Source organism: Ursus maritimus, unplaced genomic scaffold, assembly GCF_017311325.1.
Source record: "Ursus maritimus isolate PB19 unplaced genomic scaffold, ASM1731132v1 scaffold_14, whole genome shotgun sequence".
NCBI lineage: Eukaryota > Metazoa > Chordata > Mammalia > Carnivora > Ursidae > Ursus > Ursus maritimus.
In genome coordinates this window covers 58,660,119-58,681,450 of record NW_024423786.1, presented here as the reverse complement: position 1 = coordinate 58,681,450, position 21,332 = coordinate 58,660,119, and the positions used below count along the sequence as shown (strand labels likewise).

The 21,332-nt window shown below is 63.1% G+C and overlaps 2 protein-coding genes across 3 annotated transcripts; one reads left to right on the top strand and one right to left on the bottom strand.

Annotated features, from left to right (window-relative positions):
• Window positions 1–321: 321 nt before the first annotated feature.
• On the bottom strand, window positions 322–7,976 carry AIPL1 (aryl hydrocarbon receptor interacting protein like 1). Its single transcript, XM_040628207.1, has 6 exons — window positions 7,881–7,976; window positions 7,117–7,296; window positions 2,216–2,404; window positions 1,495–1,671; window positions 1,272–1,413; window positions 322–634 (listed from the first exon to the last, which is right to left on the bottom strand). The coding sequence occupies exons 1-6, from the start codon at window positions 7,974–7,976 to the stop codon at window positions 432–434; spliced, it is 987 nt and encodes a 328-aa protein (XP_040484141.1). The 3' UTR covers window positions 322–431.
• A 4,545-nt stretch (window positions 7,977–12,521) lies between these two features.
• On the top strand, window positions 12,522–16,537 carry PIMREG (PICALM interacting mitotic regulator). 2 transcript variants are annotated; one of them, XM_008687923.2, is made up of 5 exons: window positions 12,522–12,836; window positions 14,281–14,576; window positions 15,044–15,139; window positions 15,640–15,688; window positions 15,776–16,537. In XM_008687923.2, exons 1-4 carry the CDS (start codon window positions 12,546–12,548, stop codon window positions 15,671–15,673), a joined length of 717 nt encoding a protein of 238 aa, XP_008686145.2. In that variant the 5' UTR covers window positions 12,522–12,545; the 3' UTR covers window positions 15,674–15,688; window positions 15,776–16,537. The 2 variants fall into 2 exon arrangements, with proteins under 2 accessions (XP_008686145.2, XP_008686144.2); XM_008687922.2 differs by having other exon boundaries at window positions 15,640–16,537.
• Window positions 16,538–21,332: the final 4,795 nt, after the last annotated feature.

The window sequence follows — 21,332 nt, the reverse complement described above, 5'->3', positions numbered from 1 at the left end:
AGTAGGGGAGGCCATGCCAGGCCAGGGGAGGCCAGGGGAAGCAGGGGAGGCCAGGAGAGGCAGGGGAGGCCAAGGGAGGCCAGGGGAAGTAGGGTAGGCAGGGGAGGCAGCGGAGGCCAGGAGAGGCAGGGAAGGCAGGAGAGGCCAGGGGAGGCAGGGGAGGCCAGGAGAGGCAGGGAAGGCAAAGGAGACCAAGAGAAGTAGGGGAGGCAGGGGAGGCTAGGGGAGGCAGGGGAGGCCAGGAGAGGCAGAGAACGCAGGAGAGGCAGGGGAGGCCAGGAAAGGCAGAAGAGGCAGGGGAGGCCAGGGGAAGTAGGGGAGGCCACGCCAGGCCAGGGGAGGCCAGGGGAGGCCAGGAGAGGCAGGGGAGGCCAAGGGAAGCAGGGGAGGCCAGGCCAGGCCGGGGAGGCTGGGAAGGCCCACTCTGCACCCTAGCCCAGCATGTTCCGGCAGCGGAGCCGCTCTTCCTCCCTCTTCTCCTCCAGGCGGTTTTCCAAAAGCCTCAGCTCCCTGCGCACCGCCTTCCCCATGGACGGCTCCAGCTCCAGCACTTTCTGAAGGTCGGCCCTGGCCTCCGCCTCATTCCACACCTCCGCGTGAGCCCGGGCCCGCACGTAGTAGGCCTTCGCGATCCCTGAGGGGAGGATCAGACTGCACCAGCTGCCCAGCGTCAGAGGCCTCCCCTTGGAGGCCCGGCCTCACCAGCTGACAAAACTCTTAACCTTGACCATGATCCTTCACCTCTCTGTGCCCCAAGCCGCCTCCTCGGCTGTAAATGGTGATGGTAACAGCAACAGCGGGACCTACTCCCTCCCTTGCGGGGGACCCTGCCAAGGCCCCAGAGCTAATTCTAAATCCGAAACTCCCTATTCTGTTACGGAGGCTCCCCGCATTGCGCGGCCTCCAGGCCCCCTCCCCGCACCCACTCCCACGGTTACTCCGAGCACCGAACGAGGGGACGAGCGCAGGGAACCCAGCGCCCGGCGCGCAGTAGAAGCGGGCTCTCCGACCCCGTCCGCGGACCCTATCCGCGGTCACTCCGCGTCTCTGTGCACGACTGCCCCTCCCTTCCGGAAACATCTGCTCCCGGCGAGGCGCGAGCCACTGTGCACCTCCGTGCGTGCCGCGGGCGCGTCCCGGCGGCTGCGCGCGAACACCGCGCCTCGGGCAGGGCCCCGCCTCCGCCTGCTGGCCCCGCCCCCGCCTGCCGGCCCCGCCCTCGCCTGCCGGCCCCGCCCCGCGCCTGCCGGCCCCGCCCCGCGCCTGCGCACCTGGATGCAGCCGCAGGATGTCGCTGGTGTGCTCCAGCACCTCGTAGTACTCCTCCTTCTTCAGCAGGCACTGGCAGTAGTTCAGAATCAGGGTGTTGAGCATCTTCTCCAGCTTCAACCACTGCACCTCCCAGGGCTTCTCCTGCGGTGGGGGCACGCCTGCCTGCCGTGAGCCGGGCCGCCCTGCCCTGCCCGACGCCGGCCACGTGGATCAGCCCCCCACCTTGGTCTGCAGGTTCCTCAGGCAGATGATGGCCTCCTGGTACTTGCGAGAGGCTTCGTCGTAGCGGCCCAGCTTGAAGAGCCGGTTCCCTTCTCCGTGGAGGACGGGCACGGCCTGCATCTTCTCCTCCTTGTTCAGGCTCCATGTCTCCCTCTGGTACTCGCTCGGGGCCTCGACCTGGCCCGAGAGCACAGGCGGGTGAGCGAGCGGGGACCCCGGGCACCTGCACCCCACAGCTGGGGCCCTGCCTCGTCTGCATTTTCCACGGGGACTGCGCCCCGCCCTAAATCAGCACTTCAAGTTAGGAGTAGACAGCCCCTTGCCAACACTCGACTTCCTGTATTCAGAAGACGGTCTCCCTACTCATCTGGCCAGAACGAGACACTTTATTGCCATCTGCTGGAAAACTGTCATTATAAAAGTTCAGATCTGCAAGGTCTACAATGAGCACCCTAGAGGTGAGACCCTTGTGCAGTGTACAAACCGCACAACTGTCCTAGCAGGCCCACAAAGGCCCTTTTGTTGACACAATTCTTTTATTTGTTCCCCCATGTAGCCCTCAGGTTGGACCTCATCCTTGGCCACAAGCTGAGTCCCCACCACCCCACAAGCATGGCTGTGGTTTATGAACCCTCTCGTGCTCTGGATGCACAGCGACCAGCGAGGTGGGGCTCCCCGCGGCTGGGACAGCCCTCTGCCCCCTTCCGGCCCCGGGGCGCACCTGCAGCAGCTCTATCACGAAGATCAGAGGCTGCGGCTCCTTCTGCAGCTCGTCCAGGTCCTCGTAGCCCAGCGTGTGGTAGGCGAACATGTTGGCCAGCCCACACGTGTGCACGTGCCACTCTGTGGGGTCCTTGCCCTCCGCCACCTGCCGCAGGCTCCGGGACAGGATGGGGTAGACCCCTGTGTGCTGGGCGGAAAGACGGCAGATGGCGTCTGGCCTGTGTGCTCAGAGCTAGCTGGGCCCCACGGAGCCCCCACCCTGAGTCCTGCTACAGCCACACTGCCCCGTGGCTGTTCCTGCTGATTGCCCCCAACACGCCCCCACGAATAACTGTGGTGCACTGCGTTCCAGGCAAACTGCTCTACTAGGTCCTTCTGTTAGCTCCTTCCACCCTTAAAATGCCCCAAGCAGGGAGGCATCTATCCCCATTCCATAGGTGGGGAGACTGGAGCCCAGAGACATTAAGTAACTTGCTTAAGGTCACACAGCTGGGAAATGACAGAGCCAGGATTCACGCCTGACTCCAGAGGACAGGCCATCACCACAAGGCCGTGCTGCCTCTGGCTGGTCCTTGTGATCAGCCCTGACCTACTTCTCTCCCAAGGAGACCTGAACCCATGGGTTGGTGACCTGCAGGGAGGGAAGTGTGGAGAGTAGGGGAAAGAGCAGGCTCCAGGGGCCAGAGGGCCAGATCGGCATCCCAGTGGTGCTGCTGGTTAGCAGGGACCCCGGACTCCAGTCCCCTCGGCCACACCTGTGGTAGTGACGCTGTTGTGGGTTAGAGACGGCGCGGGAACAGGCCCAGCTCATCCCAGCCTTACCCTGCACTGGGCGCAGAGCTTGCCACCCTTATGGGGGAAACCAGCCCCTCGGGCCTCAGCTTCCCCATCTGTGAGCTGTCTCTGAGAACCCCCCTCTGCTTGGACGGGGTGCAGAAATGGCCCATCTCAGGCGCCTTCACGGCAGCTCAGGGAACCGAAGGGGCAGAAACAGTTCAGCTTGTCCTCCAAATCACCAGAGCGGGGATGAAGTTCAGCCCTCCCAGCCCCACCAGCCAGGATTAACCTAGAATGCCCTGCTGAGCCTCCTTTGTGAGAAAGAAGGCCAGATGGTAGTTAATCCCGTGGGATCAAGGCCGACCTAAGGCAGGGAGAGGCCCCAGGAGCAGCTGGCTGAAGGAGGACCACTTTGGCCCTCCAGGCGGCTCCCAGGCCCTGTGTCCCAGCAAGTGCAGTGAGCATTCAAGCCCCAGGGCCAGGTGGCTGCCTGGGCAGGACCTCAGGTAAAGCCTTTGTCCCATGAGATACCCACACCCTCGCCCCAGCAGAGCCTCAGGCAGCATGGTGGGCTGGGGGTGCCGCCAGGAGCCAGAAAAAATCCAGAAAGGAGGAGGAAGGCCAGAAGAGGGTCTCAAGTCCTGTGCCCAGCAGGTCAGCACCTCCTCGGAAGGAGGGGGCCAGGAGGATAGGAGTCCCAGCTGTGTGCCAATCTTGAGGCCAGCTTGCCTGCCTGGGGACCACAGAACAGCCAGAGCCACACGTGGGGCTCTGTGGAGCTCGCCTGCAGCCCGGGGGACTGAGACCGAGCCTGTGACCGAGGCAGGGGGCCACAAGTCTCCTTCTGTCTGCAGGGCTGTCTCTGTACCGGAGGCTGCAAACTGGTGAGCCACGGGCCATATTCGGCTCGCAAACTGGTCTTATCTTAGCGCTCACCTGGTGGAGATGTTATCAACTAGTTAACCAACATTCAGATATGGAGGGAGCTCGCATGCTAATGAAGATTTCTGGCTCATCTTAAAAACTCAGAGTAGCCAGCCATGCCAGGCCTGCCCCTTCCCAAGGCAACCGTCCAGTTGGAGCTGAGGCCTGGCTGCCCCATTTGGACGAGGCAGATGATGTGCGGTCAGCCAGAGCTCCTGGCCCCTCTTGGAATGTGAGTGTGTGACCCTTGGCCTCACAATCCTGGGCACCAGCACAAAAATCCCACCCAGAGACCAGGATCCTGTCTAGGGTGGGAGTGGGGCAGAAGCTCCCAGCCCCTGACCGGCCCTGCTTCCCTGGCGTGGGGGCAGGGGAGGGAGGGAGGAAGCCCCCTGCTCTTCAGACTGATCCAGTGTCCAGGAGGGGGGTCTGCAGGGAGGGACAAGCAATGCTGCTGGGGGAAAGCCAAGCCCTCCTAACTCCTTTGTTGAAGACACATGATCATCCCACTGACTCCTGCATCTTTCCACAACTCAGATTCTTAAACGGAGAGATGCCCCCGGAGGGCAAGGGGCTAACCAAATGAAGCATGCCAAACCTTTTCACACTTCCTGGCCCAGATGCCACCCCGTTCCCTACGTGTAGACCTGGCGAACTCCTATTCATCCTTCAATACCCAGTTCAATGTCATCTTGGAGACATTCCCCCCAGACCCTAAAGCATTAGTTGCCCATCTCCTGTGGCCCCGAAGCAGTCTGCCCTCACTTTCGTCATGGGACTGGCTGCCCTGCATCGAAATTGCTCGAGTGTTCACTCCTCCTCCAAGAACCGAGGTTCCTTGAGGGGCAGAACTTGGTCTGTTTCATTCCTAACACACAGCAGAGTCCAAACCTGGTGCCCCATGAATGTTTGCAGATAGACAGGCAGACAGACAGACGCACAATGGGTGGGTGCTTAGTGAGATGGGCAGTGCCCTCCTGTGACTGTGGCCAAGAGGACGCAGACAGCACGGACAGAGCTGTGCCCACGTTAGGGGAAACTCGACAGACAACAAAGCGATCAGCCAATCCAGGATTTATTGGCAGCCCTCCATGCACTCAGCTCTGCCACATTAGTGAGCATGTGTCCTACGGAGGCAGGGCCCTCACTGGTGGCCAAGGCTTGTCAACCTTGCGGCCTGAATGACAGGCGTGTGCCGGTCTAAAACGGGCAGGGCATCCTCACTGTAAGCAAAGCCAATAGGTATTCTTTTAAACTATCTGACGCCGCAAAGAAGCCCATTTTCTGAAGACTTGGCTTGCTAAAAATAGAACATCTTTAACGTCTTTCTAAGCACGAGGACGAAGAACAACACAGACACTGGTTGGCGAAGAAAAGTCGCTCCCTTGGTATTTGCCCGGTGAGCCAAGAAATCAGGGACGAGGCGGGCGGGCGCCTCTAGCGGTAGAGGACGGCACTGCAGCCTGACTTTCCACTATGATGGCAGCCGCGGAGAATGAGCGGTGAGGGGACCAGGGATCCCACCCTGACCCTGTCCCTTAACTTGTCTGACCCAGAGCAAGTCACTTTCCTTCTCTGCCCCTTGCGCTTCCTCGTCAGCAAAACAGGGGAGTTCGTGTCCGAAATTCTGCTAGCCCTTTCCAGTTGCCTGGTCCTATGGCTTGTCCCAGGAGCCACCATGTCCTGTAATCCCCCCAGCAGCCCCCTAGCGTGGGGTTTCTGTAGTTAGAGATGAATGAATAGAGTGCCAGAGGGAGCAAGGACTTCCCTGGGCCACACAGACAAGCGACAGAGCAGAGCTCAAACTCAGATCTCCCTCTCCCCCAAATCGCTCCTTCGAAAAGTCAGCAGCCCCCGATGAGGTGAGGGGTCTCCAGGAACCATGGGTGTGTCCATTAGGTGAAAGCCAAGGGGGACTTTGTAATGGCGGGATCGGGCGGGCGACATCTGAACCTGTCGGCCAATGGTGGTAAGAAGACGCCTCCCAGAGAGAGAGGCCAGCAGACGGGCTGCCCGGTGGGAAGCACACAGCACAATTTCTACAAACTATGGGGACAGAGAAACATGGTAGACACTTCCAACAATCCCACGGCAAAGCAACCAGCAAAATCAGAACATTTGGACTTCTGTAGGACAAGTGATCCATTCCTTCAACAAATTCATGTCAAGGGAAAGACAGGGAAGAGAACAGAGCCCCGAGACACAAACCCATAAAGCCCTGTGCATGGACTTTGTTTGGGTCCAGACTGAACAAACCAACCACAAAGAGTAAGTGAGGGGACGACTGGAGGAATCTGAACAGTACCAGAGAGTACTGGCATGAAGGAATTACTGGGGTTTTAAAAAGACATAATAATGATATGGAGGCGATGGATAATATCCTTTTTACAGATACAAATTTTAGTTTTTGCAGATGTAATGACAGGGAGTCTGGAGCGTGACTTAAGCGTGTGGGATGAGGAAGAGGAGGGGACAGGGGTGGATGAAGCAAGCCTGCCCGGGGTCCACGGTGGCTGGCCTGGGGGGTGGGCGTTGGGGACCTCTCTGTACTTTCTGTCGACTTTTGTATATGTTTGAAAGTTTCCATAAGAAATGTTAGTTTAGGGCGTCTGGGTGGCTCAGTCGGTTGAGCGTCTGCCTTCGGCTCAGGTCATGAGCCCAGGGTCCCGGGGTCGAGTCCCACATCAGGCTCCTTGCTCGGGGGGAACCTGCTTGTCCCTCTACCCCTCCCCCCACACTTCTGCTTGTGCTCACTTGCTCTCTCGAAAAAAATAAATTTTAAAACATCTTTTAAAAAAAAGAAATGTTTGTTTAAACGTTCTGTGGTCCATTTCTACCTGGGCCACAGAACGAGGAGGCGATCCCAAGAGGGCCACAGATTTGAAAACAGTTTTACATGGCTCACGGGAGCAGAGAGGAGGGCAGGAAAGTGACCAGGGGCCAAAAGTCCCCAGGATCCAGTAATCAAGTGCAGGCACGGCCTGGTGCCCCCCCCCCCCCGGGACAGCCAGCCGCGACACCGACTGTCACTCTGGGGGCTTGTGGTTTTGCGTGACTCTACTCCACGTTCTTGGTGGCAGAGGAAGTGGACGCAGGGTTTCGTTTTCACCCCACTTTGCTGAAAGGCAGCAGCCCCACAAAGCGGGGGGTCGGGCCCTGCGTGAGGCAAAGGCGGCGTGGCCGGGTGGGCCTACTTACGATGGAGTCACACCAGAACTCGGCCACCTCGCCAACACGCATGGACGTCAGCAGCACTTCCCAGACCTCCAGCTTGAACATGTTCCCGATGATAATGTGCATGGGGTGGCCCACGCGCTTGCTGTCATCTATCACCGTCCGCTCCTCGTCGCATTTCGTGGTGCGGAAGTGAAAGATCACCTGGTCAGCGAGAGGGGGACCCCGGTCTTCGACACACTTCCCACTGTCGCTAGCGGGGCTGTCCTCAGGGCTGGGCTCGCCCAACCCCAGCCAGATGCCCAGACCCCACAGCTACCCCCATGCCGCCCGCACTGGCCCCGGGGCTGGGAACCCACCCTGCCCAGAGGACCCTGTCCCACTGCCTGGCAGCTCTGCGGGTCCAGGGGGCCTTGCTTAGAGAAGTCCTAGATCTGAGACCACAGACCCTGCCCCTCTGTCATCCAGGGAAGCCCACCAGAGATTTGTGGACAAAACCGTGACCCCTGAGGGCCTCTCCTTTCAACTCAACATTTGGGGCTCCAGAAAATTCCCAAGCCCTTCCCCCAGCGCACCCCAGAGTTTAATTTGCCAATATCAAAAACGTGCAGCAAATGGGCACCAATTCCGAGCTTCCCAGAGGCTCAGGGGTTGATAATTCTGGGAAGGGCCCTCCTGGCCCTGTTTTGGCAAAGTCTAAAGTGGTGTGAAGTGCCATGTGGCAAGCAGGGGTGCAGAAGGCTGCAAGGGGGGGGCCCGTCTGACACCGGGAGACCAGGCCCACTCACCCGGGACCCCGTGATGAAGTCTGGGAGCTCCCCTGTGCCTCCATGCAGAATGGTTTTCTTGACCCCTTCCACGTTCAGGAGCAGAGCGGCATCCATGGCTCCGGCGGAGGGCGGTGTGGGGCTCAGGCTGAGATAATCTCCCTTGGAGGAAGACACCCAGACCTGGGGATTGGCCCTGCCCCCCGGGCGGGTGTGAGCCAGGAGTAAGCCGGGCAGCACCTCGTCCTTCTCCTCAGGGTGACATGAGGCCCCCGCCTGACACCCACCCCAAGAAAAAAGAAAGCTGCCGGAACGTTCTCAGAGAAGATGGGGACAGGGTGTGGCAGGAGAGAGGCCTCAGGCCAGCCAAGGGGAACAGGAGGGGAGCCTGAAGCCCCCTCTGTCCCCCTGGTGTCCGTTCCAAGGCCCTGTGGTCTCTATGGTCCCTACCTTCCCTGTTCCCTATTTCTTCCTCCTCTCCCCCCAAACTCTGCACAGGAGAGGATATGACACGGTTGGGGGGGGAGCAGGTTTCTGGCCTGGGGGGCTCTAAAACAGGGTGAGAGAAGACGCAGGTTTGGGGAAAGTGAAGGAGGTCCCCCAGCCCCGCTCCAGCCCCCACTCCAGGTTCTGGCTGTGGGGAACGGGGCTCTCTCTCCCCCGTTGGAGGATCTCATCCCTCATTCCTCATCCCTGGGCCCCAGCAGAACTCAGTCCCTGCACCTGGGATCCCCTTTCTGGCCTCTAAAGGACAGGTGACCTGAAGGTGTGGTGTTTGGCGCCACCTTGTGGTCAGTGGAAGCTGCGGCGCTCAGGCTCCCAGGGTCCTTCCTCCCCGTGATCCCAGACTGACAGCGGGAAGGGGCAGGGGGCGCCGCAGAGGGACGCAACACCGGATTATCAGGGGCCGCAGAGAGCCGCGGACCCCACCTCTCATTTCCTGACCTGTGGCAGACCCCTCCCTAACTCCATCTTCCCCATGGAAACGGGAAGATCCACCTCCCCTCCCTCCCTCCCCTGGAGCAGCAGGTGGGACCCCAAACCCAGCACCCCCCCCATGTCTCCCACGAGGAGCCATTGGCATACAGAGGCCAAGCCTGAGCCCCCAAACCCACACTGGGGCAGCTGGGTCAGGCCCCTCCAGGCCCCCCCAGGGTGCTCAGACCCCCAAAGGCTCAGATCCAGCCCTCTCTGGGGACAGGGGTAAGGATGCAGGGTGCAGGGGTCCTGGGGTCCTTCTCCTCTGCTCCCCCTTCTCTAGCCACACAGCAACCCTAGAGGGGTCCCGACGCATAGGAAGCAAGAAGGATGCTTAGATGCTGAAAGTACAAAGTGAAGTAAGAGTGATTACCATGAAAGTCCAAGGAGGGAGAGACGGAGGGAGGACCCAGGGGGTGGGAGGGGGGGGGCTGCTTCCGAGGTCCTGGCAGCGCTGTCCCCTCCCTCCCCCAGGATGGTTGCGTGGCTGTTGGCTTTGTACGTATTCATCAGGCTAGACTTCCCTGCCAGTGAGGATTGATTTCTTGATGTAATCCACGGTGGTCGAGAGGCACGGGGGCGGGGGCGGGATTGCTGGGGTAGATCGGAGAGATCTGGGCCCCCGGTGGGCAGGGGTGGGAATGGGTTTCGGGGGTGCTTGTTGAAGTGGATGCCAGAAGAAGGAGGTGCTCAGGCCACAGCCTCCAGACGGGCCCCCAGCCACTGGTTGGCCCCCAGACTAACCTAAAGGACTTCGGGAAGAGGCAACCCTAATAACCCCACCCCTCTTAAAACCCATCTCTCTGCTGCCCTCAGGATAAGCTCCAAGCTCCTGCCCCCGCAGCGGAGCAGCCCCTGTCCTGGGCTGCCTGCCGCGGGGGGCGGGCCCTCAGTCAGTCACCGTGCTTCCTGGGTCCTGGAACTGGGTGATGCTCGGACCCCTACACCGGCCTTGGCTGGCCCCTCTGTTGGAAGTGCAGGGGGCCCTGCATTTTGTCCCCTAGCTCTCCCACTAAAACACTGCGTGTGAGGGGGAACCTGCCCTACCCCCTGCTCGCGTGGGGTTCCCACGCCCCTTCCACCCCTTCCTCACCCCGAACACACCTCACTCGTGGCATTTTGCACAGCGTGGTGTCTGCTTCTTCCAGGAGGTCACGGGAACTGGCAGGAGTTCTCCTGTTAGAGAGGGACCCCCCCAGGACAGGGCAGGGCTTGGGCCCCTCCTCCTCTTCCGTCCTCCTCTCCCAACACAGGCACAGGTGGGGCTGGACCCCAGAAAGCCTCCACCTGGGACTGGCTTTGTCTCCTTAGAGGAGGCTCAGGGGACCCAGCCCCTGCCGCCCCTCCACTATGACACTGCCCCTCTCAGCACACCCCCTTCTCCATCCCCCGCCTGGCCTCACTGCCTTGCTCCCCGCAAGGGAGAGCCTCTCATTCAGAAGAAAACCTTTCTTTCTCCTCCCCTTGTTGCCATGGACACTGCCGTCCCTTCACCTGGGCTGCCAGGGACATTCTGAGGGAGGGGGTGCAAAGCCCCACATGGGCAGGGCCCCCTGGTCAAGCCTGACCCTGAGGAGGTCCTGTGATCAAAGGGTGAGCATTCGGGGTGGAAAGCCGGACACCCAAGGGTTTTGGTTCCAGATCTGACTCTGCGCGCCATGTAGGGAGAGACGCCTCACCCTCTCAAACTGTGTTGTCATCTGAAATGGGTGTAAAAATAGCTCCTCCTTCGTGGGCTCGGCAGGCAGGAAACACACTTGGCCCACGGTCAGGGCTGGACAAATGCAGGCTGTCCTGTGATGCCCGGACACAGCTGGGACCAGCCCGTCCAAGCCGAGACTGTTTCCCCTTCACTGAGTCCCTCCCACGCCCGCGGGTTTGTTTTCCGGAGAATAACGGCGCTCCTGTGTCACTGGTGAAAGGCGGGAATCCCCTAAGTACAACCCACAGGCCTGTCCCCACCAGGCCACAGCTGGGCCTCAGCGTGGGGAAGGCGGGACAGGCGGAGCTGCGGTCAGACAATGAAACAGCAAAGCAGAAAAATCACAGCACACCACTCCGAGTCCAGTATCATTTCCAGAAACTTCTGTCTCACACGTCTGTGAGCTGGGTGCCGACCGGGGGTGCTGGCCCGTTTGTGCCAGGAGACCCCCCCCACACACACACAAACAGGCAAACACACCCTCTCCTCCCCTAGGCCTGAGCTGTAAATGGGGATGGGCCCGCCTTCGTTGTGTCCTCTTTTTCTTTGATTATTGGTTCTTTGGTTCATTGACCTCCGTCTCTCCCCCGCACGCTAGATCTGAAGAGTGGGCGCAGGGACCCTCGTCCAGGACACGAGGAATCCTGCCGTCCCCTAACTGAGGGCCACTGGGGCCCACCTAACCTCGCGGGACTTCAGTCTCCTGGTCTACTCCTAGGCTGCCCTGAGCGTCCGTCGAGGTCATCACAGAAGGGCTCCGCAGGCACACCAGCACCTGGGGCGCGCATCCCCCCGCGGCGGGGACCCTGAGCCCGAGGACTGGGGTCACCCAGCTGTGTCGCGGCCCGGAGCAGAGCTACGGGGGGGGGAGTACCCCGCCGATGGAGACCCCGCCGGAGAGGGGGCGCACGGGCCCGGTGAGGTCCGCAGCGAGGAAGCCGAGGGGAGCGCGGGCGGGCAGCCCTGGAGTCGCGGGGAAGAGGGAGCGGCTTTCCAAAGGGCGGGTTTTGGAGCTTGTTCGGATGCTTTGGGGGGGTGGAGACCTCGCCCTGGCTGCCCTGGAGGAGGCCGGGGGGAGGGTGTATCCCGGTCTGTCCCCTCCTCCAGGATCTTCCAGGGTCCCGAGGGCGGGTGGCGCGTTTGGGGAACACAGAGCAAGGGCTGGAGGCAGAGACACCCACGCGGGGAGCGGGCACGTCGCGAGCGCACCGGGGAGACACCCCCCTCGGCGGGGCGCCGGACCGCGGGGACAAAGGGGCGGCACCCCGCTGCGCCCAGCCCGCGGCCAGGCCCGAGGGACGAGGCCGGCCAGCCAATCGGAGGGCAGCATTCCCGCCGCGGGGGCGGGGGCCAATCGGCTCCCGGGCGCGGCCGCACTGCTGAGACACAGCCAATCAGCTGCGAGGACGGGCCAGGGGGCGGATCCGCGCGGAGTTTCAAACCGGCCGGGTGGGCGCGGAGCGGCCTTGCGGGGCGTGCGGTCGGCGCTGGGGGCTGTTGGGTGAGTGCAGCCCGGGGACGCGGTGGCCCTTGCGTTCCCACGGGACCTGGACGGGCGCGCATGCGGGGCCGTCTGGGGATTGCAAGACGCAGATCGGGGGTCTGCGGGGCGGGAGCGCCCTGGGTCCCGGCGAGTTCGCCAAAGGGCCGCGGATGGGGCACCGGCCTAGTGGGGCTCGGTGAGGGCCGGTCCTGACTCTGCCTGCTTCCCCGCTGGAGGCGGAGAGCCGAAAGGAGGCTGGACGGAAAGACAGCTGTGGTAGACATTGGCAGCGGGGACCGCAGGACAGCGGAGCGGCCTCTCCATTCCCCGCCCTTTGTGGGCCTCGCTGACCCCTCTTCCAGGAAGCACCCTCCTTCCCGCACTCTCGCCTGCCAAGGGCCTTCACGCCCAGCCCAGCCTGCCTGTGTGTCTGGGGCCTGTGGAGGGCAGGGGGTATGCCTTGCTGACCTGCTTGTTGACCTCTCCAGGATCTGGGGGGCTGAGCAGACTCTTGACCAGGCAGATGGCTTCCAAGTGGCCAGGCGTGGGGGCCTCCATGCGCAGGACATCACTCCAGGACCAGGAACAGCTGGAGGACGAAGTGCTGCAGCCTGCCGGGGGCCATCCTGAGACGTCCGGCGGGGCCCTGGGTTCCCTGTGCAAACAGTTCCAGAGAAGGCTGCCCCTGAGAGCGGTCAGCCTCAACCTAAGCACAGGGCCCTCCTGGAAACGCCTGGAAAGCCCCGAGCCTGGGCAGCAGGGCCTCCAGGCTGCAGCTCGCTCAGCTAAGAACGCCCTGGGTGCCGTGTCCCAGGTAAGGCCGGCGATGTCAACGGTTCCTTAGCTCGGGCTTCCGTGATGCCAGACAGCCAATGCCTCCAAGGGCCCCTATGAGGAGGCAGACCCCATGAGGACAGCTGCACTGTCACCTGGAACCAGAGCCCCACGACGCAAGACAGAGCTGGTAGTGCTAGGGTGGCAAGCAAGGGCGTGATGGGGGACACCAAACACAGGAGGGCTTCCAGAGGAGGTGACTCCACAGAACCACCCAGGAGAGGGGCAGTGGGAGGAGGCTGGAAGGCAAGCGACATAGCGTGAGTCCAGGTCCAGAGCTGGGGGGCGGCAAGGCGCGGAAGAGAAGCCTGGGTGTGGCCAGAGGGCAGAGAGTGAGGACAGGAAGGCAGGGGTCCCGGGCCTGGAGGTGTTTAGACGCTCCCAGGACCGCCCAGGAGCCCGGGGGAGGAATTTCAGCAGGGCCTTTTAGTACTTGGTCCTCAGCTGGGTGGTCGGGGGGGATACGCGGATGCACCTCCCTCCGAGGGGCCGGGGGCCTGGCCTCACAGAGGCTTCGCGGGTAGGTCTGCAGGGACTTGTGTCAGGTGACAGGTGTGGGGTGTTGGTGTGACGTGCCTGTGGGCCTTCGGGTGAACGGGTCTTCAAGCTCGACAATGAGGGAAGGTGTCACCCAGGAGGGGCAGAAGCCGCGAGGACGGACAGACCCCCAAGGAGAGAATGGGGGTGGGTACCTCCTTGGGGTCTGACTGCGGATCTGAATCCACAGACCCCCTCCCCCGCCCCCCGGCTGAGAGGTCTCTGAGCCAAAAGGCAGTCTCCGCTGTAGGAGCCCCAGGACAGTTTTATTCCCCAGGGCTCAGACGGGAAAAGAGACGGTCCGCCCACAGCCACACCATGCACCATGTGTCACTCGGGTCGTATTCTGACCTCTGGTCTCTGGCTCAGCCAGGCAGACATTCTGGCTGAGAGGAGCCTTCACAGCCGCCCCCAGGCGGGTATGAGAGACCCCAGGGCTGGGGCTTGCTCCCGTAGGCAGTGAGGAGCCCCAGAGGGCTTCCGTTCCGAGCCCCTGAGTGTCCTGAGAAACAGCCCTCGAGAAGACTCCGCACCAGCGTGGAGGATAAACTGGTGTGTGAGACCAGAGGCAGGTCCAGGGCGCGGGGGCAGGCCTGCTCTCTGGGCCTTGCTGGGAGAGCCAGCATCGTTACAGGTCCCGGAAGAGGGTTTGGACTTGGGTGACTGCGGACTCTGACCAGCACACTCCCTCCCTGGGCAGTTCGGAGCTGGCGGCTGCAGTGGACCCGGTTCCCACGGACTCATCCACACTGCTCCCCCCGAGACCCGGAGCTGCCTGTATCTATAGGCCAGCTGGGGGGCCAAGGGGCGGGAGGCACAGCCAGGACGCTTGGGAGTAGCGGCCCCTTGGCCTTGTCCGTGCTCACCTCTCCCCGCACCTGCCACAGAGAATCCAGGAGTCCTGCCACAGTGGCACCAAGTGGCTGGTGGAAACCCAGGTGAAAGCCAGGAGGAGGAGGAGGGGGGCACAGAAGGGCGGTAGCCCCCCACCTCGCGGCCTGAGCCAGAAGAGCGCCCGGCTGTCTGCAGCTGCCCCTGCCTACGCGGCCCTGGACCCATGGGAGAGGGATGGTCGCCGGCTCTCTGCCCACGTGGGCCCACGCGCCCACCCACTGCGGCGGTCCAGGAGGGAGGCTGCCCTCCGGAGCCCCTACTCCTCGACAGAGCCCCTCTGCTCCCCCAGGTAAGAGGAGCAGAGCCTGGCACCCCCAACGTGAGCTTGCCCCCCTCCCCTGCCCGTGGCTGCCAGGGGCACCCTGAGCTGCCAGCAGCCGTGTTCTGGCTCAGCTCTGCCCCAGCTGGTGGGGGCCTGGGAGGTCCTCCAGGGCCTCAGTTTCCCTATCTGTCAAAGATGTGAGCCTCCCGCATCCAAAGCAAGTTTGGAAGCCAAGGCTCAGGTTCCAAGGGGGCAACATTGGGGCTGACCCGCCTGCAAGGTCACCTGCCCTTGACCTTCTGGGCCTTGAGGCTTCTATCTCTGCCAGGTGCTCCAGGCTGCACTGATGTCACTTGCTGGGAGGAGGGAAGAGTCTGGGACAAGGGGTTCCCAGGCCCCGGGCATCTTCCAGCTGTACACCCGGCCCAGTGCTGCTTGGGAAGGGCTGGTTACAGGTTTCCACGAGTCATGGGGGCGGCTGTTCCTTCTTTCAGTGAGTCTGACAGTGACCTAGAGCCGGTGGGAGCAAGACTTCAGCATCTCCAGCGGCCGTCCCAAGAGCTAGACGACGCCATCGTGGTGGAGGAGAGGTGAGCTGATGTTTCTGGGGGTCAGCTTTGCAGGCAGGCCTCTGACTCTGGCTCTGACCTGCTGTGTGACCCTGGCCTGCCCCTGCCCCTCTCTGGGCCTCCCTCTGCTCATCTGCAACATGAGGGGGACAAAACACGTAGGTCCCAGGTGCCACATTTGTCCATCACCTGGGACCCACCCCCACCCCCAGGCCAGACACCTGGTTCCTGAAAGACCTGCCCTTCCGCCAACACTCCCCATGGCTCCCCTACACCTGCCTGCCCTTGGAATTGGGAAGAGCTCCATGGCTGCTATACAGTTTCTGGTCTGTCTGCTCAGAACCCCTCCTGGAGGCAAGCCTTGGGTCTGCAGCTGCCCTAACTTGGGGCCGGTCCCCCATGCATACAGTGGCCACGATGGGCTCCTGGGTGGGGCCCGGCCAGCTCTGAGTACGTGGCGGGAGGGCCCTCCGAGCCCACAGCACCAACGGCATCTGTCCCTCCCGCCCTCCCACCTCTAGCAGCGACATGACCGTTTCTCTCATCCGAGACTGAGGACGGTGCCTCCAGGTAATGCCTTCCTCCCAAGCATCTCCCTGGGCTCCCCTCCTCCTCCTCCTCCTCCTCGCATGGAGTCTTTTCTGGAAAAACCCGCAGAGCTGACGGGCCCAGCAGAGCAGGGAGCGTGCGAGTCCTCCCACCTGCCGGAGCCGGAGCCGCTGACCTCACCGACCCCGTCACTAGCCGAGCATACCGGCCACCTTCCCGCTCCTGGTTCTGGGGGGAAGACCGTGGTGCCCCCACTTCCCTGCTCTGAACACAGTGAGGGGCAGGAAGGGAGCTTGTGGTGCAGGAAGCCAGCCACGTCTGACCACCACGCCCCTCCCACCGGGATGCGCCATCCCGCTGCCTGGGGGCCTCTGCTCCTGCTCCAGCCACAGCTGATTCTGCCCTTGACCGCCCCCACCCCACCCAGCCCAACAGTCCCTTGGGGAGAGAGGCTGGGGCAGCTGTTCACTCTCTCCCCTCTTGGGCTTAGGAACTCACCCCACACTTGAGCTTTGTGGCTGCGTCTACAATGGGAAGCCCAGGGAGCAGAGGAACTGGGGAGCTCTGGGCCATGCACCCAGGAGGGGGACCTGCGAGGAGGCAGACCCTGGGCGGCCCAGTGCCCAGGCTCCAGGGACCCCAGCTCCTGTCCCCGCAGCCCCCCCAGAGCCCCGAGACTCTGGGCCCACAGATCCCTATCTATCCTCAGCACAGGGCGCCGTGGGTGTGCGGGGAGGGGTAGCACGGTTCCGTGGCGATTTCTGCCCTCGGTAAATTATTTAAGAAACCCGCTTTGTCATTTTATTACAAAGAAACCAGTATGTGACTTCCCTGGAGAGAACACTGCTTTTTCATAATAAACACTCTGCTTCTGAGTGTGACACCTGTTCTCTGTGTCAACACACACACACACACACACACGCCCCACTCGGGGCAGCAGGGCTGGGCTCCCCTCGTCCTCCCCGGGCCAAGCGGCCAGCTCCCGGCTCGGGGGAACACGAGAAACAGGAACGCTCCCTCAGCTCGGAACCAAGAACACCTTCAAAGGCAAAGAAGGTTTTTATTTAAGTGACAACATTCGAGAGTTAAAAACCAGCTCACATCAAAATCAAGACCAGTTGTAAAAATCTTTTAACTCCGCGATGCTGTGCGTGTCGTGTTAGAAACATGGTATTTCACATTTTCTTCTCTAACGGACCGTGTGCTAAGCAGCCACGAGGAGTGGGGTAAACCTTTCTTCACCACAGAACCAACCACCACGGGTAAGACTCAGTCACACATTTAGGAACAGCCAGACCACGGACAAGTCAGACAAGCGGCCGCCACGGAGTCAACGAACAGGAAAGGACGGTGGGGTCCCGGGGTGGAGGTCCCCGTACGCGGGCTGCCTCCCGTCCTGCCCCTCGGTGTCACCTGCCGCTCCTCGTCCCAGCGAGGGTGGGCTCGGACTCCGGTCCCTCCCGGCCACCCTGGTGGTTTCCCGGCACTGGGCCAGGCCTCGCTGCTCCTGGGGGATGTTCCCCTAGCTGTGACCTTTAAGAAAGTTCCCCCGACCCAGACGGAGGGAAAGGAGAGGGGTTGGTTTCTTTCAGCTGAGCCAGAGAATAGGTTTCCAGAGCACTTGGCACCCAAACCCCGGGATTCGGGGGAAATTGGTTATTTAAGGCGGGGTCAAGCCGCGAGGCTCCTCCCCACGGGCAGGGCGGCTTGGAGGCTGGGTGGGGGCGCCCAAGCAGAACCAGCGCCACCCTCGGACCCACTACCACCAGCTTGGTGCCGGCTTTCTTTTAAAAATTGGAACCTCGTTTTGCCTGCAGGACACTCGGGGGCACAGACTCTGGGCTCCAAGGCGGTGAAAGGACCGTCTCAAGACCCTGAGATCCAGCCTCCCGTCCTTCAGACGGCCCACGCCCTAGCAACGTCTGGGCCGCGCCCAGCACCCGGACAGGAGGGCCTGTCAGCCACACGCAAGAAAAGACGCTACTTTTTAAAACACGTGTTTTGTGGAGCCTAAAGGAGGAGGCGCGAGATCTTCCCAAGGAAACCCATGATGCCAGGAGAGCGGGCGCCGGCCAGGGGTGCACCCCAGCCCGCAACAGGGCGAGTGCGGAGGAAGGCGGCAGGCAGCGCTCGGGCCAGGACAGCCCTGGATCGGAACAAACATGCCACACAAGAGACGAGGAGCTTTGGTCAGGCAGGACGAGGGGTTCCCAGCCCCCCAGGGAGCAGGCACACCGGGAACTGGAAGGATTCTCTAGAAAACAGCCAGACCGGGGTCACGGCACTGCCCGGGGGGAGAGGCAGCCCCCCCCCCACCGAGAAGAGCACCTCTGGGTGCTTCTTCTCGGACTGGAGTGGACAGACACAACGGAACACGCCGCTGGCACAGGGAGCGCGTGGTGCTTGCAGAGTCGCGGGGAAAGCCGAGGAGCCTCCTGCTGCAGACCCCGGTGGGGCTCCCCGAGGACCCGCTCACTGTGCCCCGCTGTGCACCTTCAGCAGCGCGGGCCTGAGTCCTCCCAGCGCCAGACAGGAAGGGGGGTGGCCTCCTGCTGGCCCCCCCATCCCAGCTGCAGACCCCAGGCCACGGAATCCTGCTCACAGGTCACAGGTTCCCCGGCAGGGTCCTGGCGCTGTCTCTGTCTCTGTCTCTCTGGCTTCCAGCCTGGGGTTCGCAGGGCAGAGGGAGCCTAACTCGGGAAGAAGGAACTCCCACTAAGGACTTTATCACCTTCGTCAGTAGCTTCTGCAGAAGGGACACGGTGCAGCATCAGAGAGTCAGACCATCTGCCCGCGCTCCGGCCAGGGCAGATTCTGCAAAGGGTGGAAGCGGCTATGCCCCACGCGCTGGTACCTCACGGAGCGCCCCACGGACGGAATGTGGAAGGAGGGGTGGCCCGTGCAAGCCCACGGGAGGCAGGGCCAGAGACGGAGCTGCCCAGCGGGCCTGCCCGAGGCTCTGGCTCAGGTGCAGACAGCCCTGGAGGTGGGGCGCGCGAGCCAGCCACGCGGGAGAAGACTCGCGTGCTGGAGAGCGCGGGGTCGGGGCTGGGAGCCCGGACCCCTCCGGCCCCGGCAGGGCGCCCACTTTGCCAGGCAATTCGCAGGGCGCTGCCAGCCGCTCCCGCCAGCAGCCGCTGTCGGGGAGAACGCTGGCCACGCGGGAGCGGCAAGAGGTAGACGCTGAGCGGAAGCGACACGGGGCCCACGCAGGTGCCTGCTGCGGATACAGACGTCTGGGCTCCGGGGCAGCCCGGCCAGGACACAGCCCTGCCTGGAGCAGCAGAGCCAGCCTCGGGGACGGCCAGAAGGGACCCAGAAGCAGGCCACGGCAGCCCACGGGGATGGGAGTGGGCCCGGCCAGACAGCAGCGGGGTGCAGGAGACCCGGGCCCCCCACCAGGGGCTCGCAGCAGGAGGGCTGGGGCAGGCTCTGAGCTCCCCCCGCCCCGGGAGCCAAGCCCCCTCAACCTCAGGGGATGAGCCGGGAGGAGGGTAAGGGCACCAAACCATGCGGAATGGCAGGCGGAAGGGAAGAGAATACAACAGTTTGAGCCAAAATCACATGAACCCCCAGAATGCCAAATCTCAGCTCTGCGCCCTCCAGGAGCCAAGAGGGAGAATCAGTCTGAGCAGAGCTGGGGAGGGTGAGCCAGATCAGTGCCCCTTGGGGTGATGTCCCTGTTCCTGGGACACATGGTTTGGGCATCAGTGCAAAGCAAACCGCCCCGTGGAACGGGGACCCCTTCCCACATTCCCATCCCCCTCCCTCCCCACAGGGGATTCCTGTGAACTGGTGGGGTGCCCGGTGCAAGGTGCGCACCTGGGCTCTCTGGGGGGTCCTAGTGCAAGACAGCCCAGGAGTCAGAAACCCGCACCAATCTCAGCAGGGAGACCCATCCAATCCCATAAGGAAGGCAAAGCCCAGAGAGGGCCAGCATTGGGCTCCAGGGCTCGCAGCCAGCCCAGCGGGGCCAGAACCCAAGGCCTCAGCCTCACAGGGGAGGGTGCCAGGCAGGACCCCGGGAAGAGGAATGACTGTCCTCATGGGCCACGGGAGAATGGTGACAACACCGAGGACAAGATGGGGACAATGGACAGCCGCAGGAGGACAGACCGTCAGCACCAGACCCCGCCCCCCCCCAGGGCCGTAGACAGACACTGCTAACACAGGAGGACCCAGGGGATAACCTCTCACTCCCAGGAAGTGGCCACTTGGCTGCAGAAAACCCAGGAGGCCCAAGACGGTGACCCAGGATGCCGCAGGGAGGGCGGTGCAAATGCCACTCGCCCCTCCAGCAGGCAGCCAGGAAGCTGTGCCTGCGAGCGGCCGCTGGTCCCTGGTCTGGGGGCTTCTCCCCTGCGGGCCTGCCCGGCCCCTCCGAAGCCTCGGGAACCCAGCCGGATGGTCGACTCCGGGCAGGGCCGCTCCCCAGGATCACACACACACCAGCCCACACCCGGGCTTGTGGTCACCGGCACCGCACAGGGAGGCAGCCGCGGCTGCACCGAGACCCTGGGTCTCTCCCCTCGCGGCCCGGGGGTCCCTCCCCGCTCTGGTCGGACACTGCTGGACAGACACGGGAGGGAAAAAGCAGGAAAAGGCCTGTCTCGGGGCGATGCAGCCCCTCCCGGCCCGCAGGCAGCCGGCAGGGCCCCCCTGCTCTGCGCTCAGCCCAGCCCTCAGGGCACCGACTCGAACTTGGGGGGCCCGCGCGCCCAGCTGAGCGCGGCCAGGGGCCGCTCGTGGTCCTTGTCGGACTCGGGCTGGCTCTGCGCCCGCTCGGGCTTGGGGTTGGCGGGCGGGTCGGGCTGCTGCACCGACATGGTCCGGCGCAGGTGGCTCCGCTTCCTCAGGAACTCGGGCTGAGCGTGCAGGCCGAAGCTGCCTTTGCGCAGGATCATGCGCGAGCTGTTCTTCTTGGGGCGCGCGCGGTGGCCGGCCTCCAGCGCCGCCAGGTGCGCCGCGTAGCCCTCGCTCAGGAACTGCGGGGGGCGGGACAGGCGTTGGCGGGGAGGGTCGCGTGCTGCCACGTCAGCGTCGCCCTCCCCGCCCTCGCAGGGCCTCGCGGACCGGGGAGCTCACCGCCCGCCTTGAGCCTCTGAGCGCCTCCCTCCCTCGGCACCACGGGCTCACCAGAGCTCTGCATTCCTGACCTGGGGCAGGCCCGTCCTCGAAGCTCGCTGCTGCGTCCCCCAGACGCAAGTCTGTCCCGTCACCCAGCCCTACCCACGGAATTCCGTCAGGTCCTGGCCCCACAGCGGCCTTCTTGCCCACCCCCCGCTGGGTCCTCAGACCCCGGCTCCCCACAGGGTGGGCTCTGGACCAGCAGCGGCTGCCGGACCTGGACCCGAACCGGCAGAAACTCCAGCCCCAGCCGGGCCCGTGGGTGTGAGCGAGCCCCCAGGACAAGTGTGTGCGTCAGAGCCTGAGAAGCCCTGGCCCGGGCCCCACTCTTGGGGGGGGGGGCACCGTCTCTGACCTGGTTCATAATCTGGGGTCTCTGGCCCTGGTCCCACTCTGGGGGGCACCATCTCCAGTCTGGTTCACAGTCTGTAGGGGGCACCGTCTCTGGCCCGGGTCCCACTCTGGGGGGAGACACTGTCTCTGGCCCGGGTCCCACTCTGGGGGGCACCATCTCTGGCTCGGGTCCCACTCTGGGAGG

Coding starts and splice junctions, on each gene's coding strand:
- AIPL1 (XM_040628207.1), bottom strand. CDS start 7,976: ATGGATGCCGCTCTGCTCCTGAACGTGGAAGGGGTCAAGAAAACCATT. Junction 1,414..1,494: donor TGAGGAACCTGCAGACCAAG/GTGGGGGGCTGA, acceptor CCCCCACCGCAG/GAGAAGCCCTGGGAGGTGCA. Junction 635..1,271: donor CATCCTGCGGCTGCATCCAG/GTGCGCAGGCGC, acceptor TCCTCCCCTCAG/GGATCGCGAAGGCCTACTAC.
- PIMREG (XM_008687923.2), top strand. CDS start 12,546: ATGGCTTCCAAGTGGCCAGGCGTGGGGGCCTCCATGCGCAGGACATCA. Junction 12,837..14,280: donor CCCTGGGTGCCGTGTCCCAG/GTAAGGCCGGCG, acceptor CACCTGCCACAG/AGAATCCAGGAGTCCTGCCA. Junction 14,577..15,043: donor GAGCCCCTCTGCTCCCCCAG/GTAAGAGGAGCA, acceptor TCCTTCTTTCAG/TGAGTCTGACAGTGACCTAG.